The sequence below is a fragment of the Opisthorchis viverrini genome, assembly GCF_000715545.1.
Source record: "Opisthorchis viverrini unplaced genomic scaffold opera_v5_579, whole genome shotgun sequence".
NCBI classification, from domain to species: Eukaryota; Metazoa; Platyhelminthes; class Trematoda; order Opisthorchiida; family Opisthorchiidae; genus Opisthorchis; species Opisthorchis viverrini.
In genome coordinates, this window is record NW_008752244.1 from 50962 (window position 1) to 61662 (window position 10701).

Below are 10701 nucleotides of genomic sequence, written 5' to 3' on the forward strand. Positions count from 1 at the left end.
ATTTCAAGACAGCAAATGTCAGCTAGCTTCACCACACTTTCAATCCAGGACGACTGAGTAGGTCATACAATGACAGCAAGTAGACGCGTCTTGACAGAGGCGTTTCGCCAGACCCATGTATGCTGCTCCTCTCCAGATTTGCCATGTATTTACTTGACTTATTGTTGACCCTATCCTTTAGGTGGGTTAGGTTCGTGTGAGATTACCTATAGAACTGCTTTTGATTGGGTTTAACACGGCGAGGATTTTGGAGTGACAATTTTCTGGGTTCTACTAATCAGTGTGTTAGATCTGTCAATCTCACTGACGGGTTAGCGGTGCCGTACACCCTTTCGACAAGATGTTTCAGTTTGAATGCGTGTGCTAGAAGGTTTTATGAGAAAAATCCTAAAAAAGACGGTAAATTCCTTAGGTTCACATATACAGACTTGTTCAGATTATGCATGTGTAACTTACTTGTGGAGGTGAGTGTGCGTAAGACAAATGTTTTGACTTGACCCCATTCAGAGTCGAATCATACTGATTGTTTTTTTACATAATAAAACAACTTTAAAGTTACTGATTACTAACGAGACAGGATGCGAATAGTTCTGAAAAGTAACTCCTTACGGTTGGGACCCATCGAGTGCGTCTGACAGTATCACTCATGTGTCGGTTTGCTGTTACATTATGTGTCCACTAAAAGCACTTACTCCAATGGTGAACGAGAAAAATAAGTGCGAGAGTTTTTACTCGGATTCAGAGCATGCAGATGATTTGGTCAAGCTGAGCCATTCCACGAGGTGTTGCGTCAGGCGATTTTTATTAATGTGTGTACAATGTTCAAAACGTAAATCGAAAGCCAATTTCAAGATTGTTGAGCGAGGATACGAACCCGGCTCCTTCAAATGGAAGTCCGATCGCCACAATCAGGAGATTTATTACACTGCCGCTATGGCGGTCTGGCAAACCGATCACACCTTTCAGATTGGAGCACCTACGGCTGTTCAGATGTGGTTATTTAGATGTTCCCAGCATGCACAGGTTCCCCTTCTTGCTGGATCAATGAAATCCAAGGACAAGAGTGTAACTGACGCCCATGGGTTTTGGCTTGATATGGGTATAGTTACTGTAGAACAAAATGAGCCTACTGAGACAAGCGACGTGAAACCAAACGATATTCCGGAAGAGCACTGCTCACCTTATCCACCTACAGTTCATTTCTGTGTAAACTCTAGTGCCACTCTATTCTGTTAAGCAAAAGTAAAGCTTTTCTTGAATTCCACTAAGAGGTCTCCAGTTTACTTTCGCCTCAATGGGCATGTATATTCCTTGGTATTGAAGCAGTAATTTGAGTAGTTTGAATGCAGTATGGGTGCTGCGAACCTGGCAACGATTAATCTTGTCCACTCTGATTGATGCAAGGTAGATTTTTGCAGGTGAGACGGTGTTAGTTCTAAGGGGACGTGAACAGGCTAATGTCATTATTTTTGGCACCGGGTTGGGTGTTGGTTGCGAAATCTACTCCTTACACACCACGAGGAGGCTGGTTTATGAGTTGAATCGGTGGTCTCTTGCGTCCAAGCTTTCCGGGTTAAAATCACGATGACAAACTGAATGACGTTGGATAACGTGGGGCCATGGTAGTTAGTCTGAGCATGAACCTGTTGGATTCAGATTACCCTTGAATCTAAAATTGCGTCTACCCATCCACTTCCCAACTGCACAGTGCTACTCCGTTATCTCACAGGGAACACTCGGGTTTTTGCGCTAACCTGGCGAGCTCCGTCACAAGCAAGCCACTCACCTAGGCAAAGCCGAGGGCTTATCTGGAACGAAACTGTAGTACAAAGGTAGGATCTGCCCCCCAGTGACGTAGGCTTGTTAGATTTCGTGCCTTCTGACCATTAGAACGGATAAACAGCCATCTAACTAGAGGACAAACGAACAGTGATTTTTGGTGCAGATGTGACTGCACCTCAGCAACTGAGTAACTAGCATAGTTCAAAACCCAAAGCCGACACACCAAAACAGTCTGTCCAGTCGGACCTTATGTCACCTAGCCGCTGTGCCCAATCATGAGATCTCATATATTTTATGAGACGGCCTGTTGAGAAAATCCAATCAGCTATGCTTCACTGATACCGTGTGGAAAGTAAGGCAGTTTTCAACGGTCAAAAAAAAGAACAGTCTGGGAGGCCAAGACGACCCCAACGGAAAGCTGTGCTGCACTGTTTTTCAGTTAAAATCTCTCTCTGGTAAAGCCTACTGAAATGCAGCTCTTTCCTCCCACATGGGACACTCGGACTTCCAAACCACTCCTTGGGATACGGCTGGGACTGACGGCTTATATACTGTCACCGGTGATGCGTGCAAGTTTTTTTTTGAAAGACACTGTAGTTGGAAACAGATTCTACCATTTCCAGAGGCCTGGAAGCCCAGTCTATGTCATTCTATCAGTTCTCTCGGTATGGAAGCGAATTGGGTTCCCCCATTTTGTTTAGGATTTCAGTTCAGTTGCTGAGTCTTGGTTACTCCCTTCGGTCCTGCGTACAACCGACGCTGTTTATCTCGCACGACGATTCACGCTAATTCGCAGAGATGATAACTACGCCATTTTGAATATTGATATTAGACCTTCTTCCTCTCCCTCGAAGCAATTTACTTGCACCATACACTGGTTGCGTACACCAGCTATCAGATTCCATTCCATACACTATACGCACAGCATGCAACCGCAAAACAAACGTCGGTTTTTCAACCACCTAACCACTACCTGTTTGTAAACTGGGCTATCACAATTGTCACGACTTGTCATATTAGCACCCTGCCTCACTCTATCCTGCATTTCCCAACGATGACTATGTTTTATTCTGCCAGAATAAAATAACATTCTAGTGTAGTTGCAAGTTCGATCTAATATACGTTTGACGTACGAATGTAAAACAAACGTGCGTTCTTCAACCAAAATTCCAGATAATTAAGCACACCGCAGGGGTGCTACGTAATTAGGAGTAGGAGCCTAAATTGAGCAAGCAGCGTGTTCTGATAGAGTTGGACAACTTTTTAAAAAGCAGTTTGTAAATTTCACATCATTCTTAAATATGTCAGAGGTTTATCGGTGGAATAATCCTGAGGGTGTGTAATATAAAAGGCCTCGATGTTTGTGATGCGTGCGGCAGTAAATTAGGCCCACTTTCCGGCTAATTCTAACTAACCAATTCCGTCAACCGTAACCCGACTCTACAGCCAACATAGCCATTCGGTCACAATCCAATAAGCTTCATGGGTCTGTTCTCCATAAGCTTCATGGATTCCCCAATTTCTAAGTCTGGAGGGAGCGTCGCCAGCGTGCTACGGGCCTTACCTTATCCTGGGGTTAGCCATTCATGGCCTTGTTATAGGGTGAACCTGCATAAGCCGTAAAATGAAATGCCATTGGATTGACCAGGCCGTAATCAATACAGTAGATTGACCGATAACGTCACGAATAGGAGGGAATAGTCGATGCACACGCACCTAACTGATAGTGCTCTTATGAGAACGTTAGAAATATTAACAAAGAGGTTACTGCTCGCTCCCTTTTCGAGTTCTCCCTTGAAATTCCTGATGCACCTTTTGCTACCAGCAATAAAGGCAAACGAAGAGATTGACTGATTTATTATATTAGGTGTCTCACTCATAACCTTGCGGAAACCTGCAAGTTCAGATAAAACCTTGTTTCAAGCACTGAATAAACCATCCTGCGGTCCGGAAGTGTTTTTACAAGCATGTGGATTGTCGTATTGGAAACTCCTCATGAAAATAAGGTAACCCGAATTAAAACTCCGAAAGTTTTATAAAAAGTATTGGTACCTCTGAAAGATCTAACGAATATCAAACCTCAGTATTCAGAGGGATTACTTGGTGTATGGTTATGAGACGTTTTGAAAACATGGCAATAGAATAGTTGGAAAAATATACCTTTCATTCCGTCGGAGATTTTATTCGACAAACTGGATCCCTATAAAAATGGTAATAAATTTAAAGGACTGCGAATATGTGGGACGTCGTTTGAACACGTTTTCCTTTAAATTTGAACGAAGTTTCCTTCTCCAAATTCATTTACTCGGAGGCCCAGCTTCCGTCTACAACAGATAGTCACATCCCATCTGCCTCCGTTTGGATGACATCAGTTCAGCCTGGTAGTCGATTCCGTTTAACGGGTCACCTATCTGTATATCATCTCTACATTTCAGGGTCCCGTGAAGGTCATATTAACGCAGGAGGGTAGCTGCATGCGGCAAACATGTGACTTGAGTGGTCCATTTCCCGAGTGGCGCTCAGGCAGCCGAATCGGCCAAACGCTGTGTATCGCGTCGGGTTTTACTCATATGGTTTTTCCGAACATGATCAAAACTGATATAATAGGAGGGGAAGTAGATTCACTCCAGAAGCGCATGCTGGTAATTCAACCAAGTAGAGCTAGCCTTTTCGAGAAGTTTCATTTTCTGGCTCATCCACACAGAACTTTTATGCTTCTCTGTGTTAATGAAGTCGACGGAACACTCTGGACTCAGAATTTTCTTTTAAGCTCCCAATTGGAAGGAGTGAAGTCATACCAGCAGCGTATCAGATAGATTTTCGTCAACCTTATGAATTTGATCACATGTATGCCTAAGTGCTCGAATAAAGCGACCCAGTCCGACTAAGGCTGGCGAATTCGGACGACTCGGACTTCTGGAGAATGTGAAGTAAAATGCCTAACCTGCATCATTGCCGTCATCGTGTGTCGGGAAGAAACTTCATCGTCAGATTGATGACCAGGTCGTCAGCGCACCTATTCATCTGACGAATAAATAAACATGGCCAGTTTTCCAGGCATGCTGATCGACCGTGTACTTAATGCAGCTGACACCATCTTGGTGCTACCAGTGCGGATGTATTGAAGGTTAGTTGGGGATATCATGCCCCAGAGTAGGTTGTGACGCTCTCCGCCAAACAGGGAAAAACAATGTCTTTATGGCACCTTGTGAACCTCTTATAAGGGCGAGATGGCTCAATGGTTGTAGTGCGTCCGTAGTTCGAACGTGACCTGTGCATCTCGACTTATCCTGTCTAGGCTTGGGCTGACAGTATAACAGCCTTCGTGGTTCCTTCGGGTAGCATGCCAGCTAAACACCAAAAAAGTGTTAAAACGGAAGGATTTTTTAAAAAAATTTGTTTCCTACACCGTTTTGAAAGTACTGGTTTTCGACTGACAAACACTTGCTTTCCAATGCACCTTTTTTATTTCTTTCTATCACTACTATTTCACCCTGTCCCATACTTTGAAGGTTGGAAGGTTACCACAGTACTGCCCAAAGCTTGTCTAAGGTTACATAGCAGCCTAACCGGTTTCATTCGTTGAACTAAATTCAGCTAGAGCTTTGTGATTTTCTATTCTTTTTGAGAAACGCTTAAATTTTTTTCGGAAGATAAGTGGGACGTATCCAATGGCTGCCTGCGCCTCTTTATTTCCGCCATTTCGACTGTACTGTCTTGAACGCTTGCATTTTATATATGGGTCTGGGTATCTCAGCTTTAGCATGATCTAGATAACCCGAACCCACTTGTTAGAACACGATGCATTATCGCATCTTATTGCTCCACAAATACACCACCCTTTCAATAAAAATCGTCGATGAACGCTACCCAGAAGCAACACTGTGCTCGCCTGTGAACACCCCCAATTCTGCTACGAAGTGTCCGATAGCTAACGCTTTCAGTGAGCTAACGCTGTTGGGCCAAAAGACCCACGAAGCTACAAACATGGACGGTAGCACGACCACTATGGTGTAAACTGTGGGTCAGTGACTGTACTCTGTATCGCGTGCTTGCTGCGTGCGTACTTTGGAATACTGAGGGAAACTCAGTGGTCTAACCCATTGGCAGCTGTTTAGACAGCTAAGCACGGTCAATGTGTCTGTACTAGTAAAAAAACGATGTATGCAGCCACAGCTTTAGCTGACATTAAACATCTAGGAGACTCTTGTCACATTCTCCTTTACGCAGCATTTACGGGTTAATCTGAAAGTTGGTCATACATGGAGGCACGGTCACGACACCAATAAGTCTACGCATCAGTTCAGTTCGATTACCGATGGTGCTCGGCCCTCGCAGAGCAGGTACGCTATCGACTTTTTTGGCGAAATATCGGTGCAATATATCTGTAGGAACCAGATGACAACGTCTCGGGGTGTATTCAGAATAATGAGCAACCTTCTAACAGCTCGTGATTTGTATGGAGCAAAGTTGAGTGCTCAGTTATGATGATTCGCACCAGTCACCGCATTTGCAGCAGAATAGTTAAGAAACTTGACAAGTTTTTCGCGCTTGGTTTTCCATCCTATTCACCGACGTGGAAACAAAAATAACTCAAGTAGTTTCAAGCCTTTTATCTTTAAACTTGGGACTAACTTAGTTTCTTGATCAGGTATTTTGTCGTCAAAACCAAAAAGAATTTTGGAATCGCCTGACCGGTACACACGGCAACATCAAATAGCCGTATGTCTGTAAGGGTCATTCTTCCCGGAAGGCTGGCTTTCCTAGCTGTCAGATCAACTGACAAATGATATGACATGTAAATTTTCAGTTAACGTAGAAATAGCCGTTTTATTTATCTAATCGTTTTTGTGTTTCAGGAGGCTTCGCTTAGTCCGCAGCCACAAAATTAGTTGGTGAGTTGGCTATCTAGGCTTGGGTAACCGGACAGTATCTCAGCCTTCGTGCTTTCCCCAAGTGATACGGAACTTATGTACTGGACGGGTGCTAGCGAGTGTGCTAGGAAGTGTAATGCCTATCCTTCCAAGGTTGAGTGCGCAGGTGCTCCATGATAAAGTAGGTAAGGTGCTTGTCACTGATGACCGCAGTTATCTGAAAGTAACTTTTAGAGCTTCATTTAAATCCTTCAGGGCACTTGAACTCGTCATTTTTCGATGGTGCACATGCCACCGATGGATCTGACATACTTAGAACTGTAATGCTCAATAGTTCTTCTGCACAGGTACTCTAGACCAAGCACTCCTAATGACCAGACTGCGTTCCCTCGTAAGCGCGTTGGGCATACATAATAACGTGACAAGTGTGAAGACACAATACTGCATTTGGTTATGTGCCTGAGCTAGTATCAATGAGAGATCAATAGATCAATTCCCGACAAAGATCACTTTTGCCGTAATTCCACAGCCGGAGGAGACGAATCGAATAAAGGCTGTTTGGTTTCAGCGAGATTTGGCCTTATCTCGCCTTATCTGACCACGCCTTCAGTGTATGTAAATATCTGACCAAACCATTCGGAAGTTGGTGTCCCAGTCGAGGAGGGCTCTTTGAGCGGCAGCCAAGATAATCTAACTCGAATCTAGGGACCAGTTCTGTGAAACTACTACTGATTACTATGAACGTGTATGTTTTGAGGCGGGCAAAGTGAAAGGGACCGTTGTAAGTAGTTGTATGTATTGCCGATGCACACAATATTCCGAATCAGAGCAAGCTGATCTGACGTGTGCAGTGTGTTAACCTTTATTTGTAGGAGTAAGCTGTTGACTATACCTAGCGTTTCGAAATACACAGGCCGTCTAACTTTGGATTGCACATGGAAATCCGTCGAACGTTTCAGAGGGAATTTGTTTCGTTGTCTACTTCCGTGGACCCGCTCATTCATGAACAGCTGCAACATTGTTGCATCAAACAACAGCAACCACATTGAATTCCCCATATGATCTTTGCAACCCAGCTTACTGTGCTCCTCTTCTCCATTGCGATTTACTGCATTTCACTCATTCGCGTACCCGAATCGATCCGGTGTGAAGCGAAATGTGGCAAGTTGCGCGAACCTAGGAGGATCAAATACACTGGCCATACAGCTTCCACAAACGACTACTTGCTTCCGAAATATGGGAGCGCAACACTGCGAGTGTTTGGTTGTTGGTTAAGACACCCAGGCTTTTTCCTCTCAATTCTGCAAGAGAACCAATCAAATTCTTTAAATATTCAGCCATTTCGCGGAGGATTTGAGAATGTTTTGCGCTTAGCAACGCAGATAGATGAATTTTACTATATATAGCACCTGTAATAGTACCATCCTGACTGGGGGAGTTCAGCTGACCACGTCAAGTCGCATAGTGATCTGGATTGGAACGGTTGATTGAAGCTTGTGGTGAACATGTTTTGTTGAAGCTCGGCCCCACCTGATTTGAAAGTGTAGGTATCAAGGTCACAAATGGCCCTCCGTGAAGCAGTCAGTTAAAAAAAGCATTAATCAGTAGACACTCCAACACAATCGCGTGGCATGAAATTGCCTTGTTGTTTCGGCATCTTGTACCTGGTGGTGAGCCTGACCACTTGGTGCTTTGGACAGTGACGATGGTCCCATGATGAAGAATGCGAGTGCCACCAAAAGCAAGCTTCCATCTTAAAGCCGATTGCGCCCTACTTATCTGTTCACCATACAAGAGACAGATAATTACGGAACGAAATAGACGGTTTTGCTTTGCTGATTCACTCTCCATCATCCTTATCTTATCCGAAATGCCGACAGCCGACATCGCTTCGTATCCGCCTTCCAGCTCCTTTTGTGCATGTGGCCGCATTCTTTTTGTGTGCGCTTGCAGTTCCGCCCTTGTTACCCTCCGGTTTTTCGGAAGCCGGCCTGCTCCCATCGCTTTCAAACCGCCCCATATCCATAAAAGTTTCATTTGTTGATATTTGGTTTTAATCGTCTGAACAGCTGTCCGTTTCCTCGTCTAGTGTTACTAGGCTCCGCTGGCAGTGCTAGTTTTACACGTGGGAACTGCTGTCTCTATTTGCGCTGTCACTGATAACTGTTTTACCAGTAGCTCACGGTCAGTCAGCAACTGTACCTTACAATGAGACAGGGTGTACCTTGACATGTCTCGTCTTACCCCACCCGCTTCAAAACGTGGATTAGTCCAAGTTACACGGTCCAGCATGCTCTGACTGTCATTCACTCCTTGGACAGCATATGGCACGGTATACGCCTGGCAAATTTTGACTGACGGTTAAACGAAAGGCGTACATCTAATGGCGTGTGTGTATTTAGTGATTCCTGATAGCGCCTGTCGATTACGATTGGGCACACGAGCAGCATGGGCGTTGCGGACCTTCATTCCGCACCCTTCGTTGAGTACATACTTGAAAACAGTGTAGAGACTCCTCTTACAAGTGAGTCTACTTACGACCTATTTGCTTTTCTCAACTGCCGGCAAGGATGTTAACTGATTCTAACCTATGCAATTTACTTATTTTCGCTTCATATAGCAAATCTAGTTTCATGAACTGAGATGTGGTAGACGGTAGCATTTGAAAAAGCTTTCTGGTCCCTCTTTTGTTTTGGTGACCCTTTGGTTACCTCTTTGTAGCATCGTGCTAATCATTCCCTCTGGTCATTAACTAGCTTGCAGCTCCTACCACAAACCGTATTTCTACACATCGTTTTGCGACCCTCTCAAAATTTATTTGAAAATTTATTCGCGCCATATTTCATTCGATCCTCATCTGCTTGTCACCAATTGCTGTTTCAGCGGATGTTCCTGTGAAACCCGCGTTTGGTGAGTCTTCTTCTTCTGGCGCTTCCTCGCTCAAAGGCTCACGTATGTACCCAGACCAGATGGTTCAGAGTGATACAAAACCTTCACGTGTGGAATTGACAGAACTGAACAGAATGGTCTTACGTCATTTTGCCGCCCTACTTCCAGAGTGCTGGGCAGCAAATCCAGACAGTCGTCTGACCGCACTCAGAATTCGAAAGAATTTGCAACGAATATCCGACCAGCTCGAAGTACGCCGTCCCGGAAATCGAAACCATTCGACAACAGCACCAACTCCAAATGTCACAGTTGCCAGAGGTCAATATCGCTGCCATGTACAAAGCGGTTCCTCGACGATCACCAATGCACACTAGCCATTTCACCCATGAAACAATGAACAGTGACCCATTTGTGATAACTTCTCTGTAAAGTTCTGATTGTAGGTAACGAAGTTTTTTGTACTATTGACCCACTGTATCAGATTTCCATTGGTTTTCACTAATTATTTCGGCACGCACTTGCTTAGTTTGTATGAACACCGAATTCTGTCATTCTGCTCAAAATCGCATTTATCCCCAACCGAATCCCACCCTGTTCGATGCGTTTACTACGGTCCACCAACCTCCCGTGCTGTGTCAATTTGTCGCACATTTTTCCACCCGAACTGTGGAAATTTCTATCGTCGGCTTGTTTATTTCCCTCATTTGTATCATAGCAAGTTTCCAGACATAAGGAACCTCCTGAATTTTCTACCCTTTTACATACACGATAAGAACCATTGATTCTATTCGTTCTGAACCGTCTAGAACGTAAATGTGGGCTATTTAGGAAGATATCAATGACGTCATTATTGTTTCATTAGAAAAGCAAAACAACCGTCCTAACTGCCAGTTCCAGGATTTCGGAGAGTCTACAATTTAACTAGCCAGTAAGGGGGTTGCAATTATGATGAGCCAATGGATCGAGATGAACCGAATGACTTTCGGTTGATTCATCTTCAGTTGACTGTTTGGAGGCAAATCAAACGCGTAAACAGCTGATAGCCTGTCTGGAGTTGCAGGTTTCACTTTCTGTCATTTCGATAAGATGGAGTCGCATGCTTGTAAACCGCCTGACCTAATTACAAAAAATGCACCTAGGCTGTTCGTATTCCTAC

The 10701-nt window shown here is 44.3% G+C and overlaps 1 protein-coding gene across 1 annotated transcript in view; it reads left to right on the plus strand.

The window, feature by feature from the left end:
• The window catches only part of T265_11784 (hypothetical protein), a gene marked incomplete at both ends in the record, with an annotated part of 56478 nt that extends 46165 nt beyond the window's left edge, over positions 1-10313 (plus strand). Inside the window, one exon of the mRNA XM_009178544.1 lies at positions 9540-10313. Coding sequence (XP_009176808.1) covers positions 9540-9919 — 380 coding nt within the window. The remainder of the gene's footprint in view (positions 1-9539) is intronic.
• Positions 10314-10701: the final 388 nt, after the last annotated feature.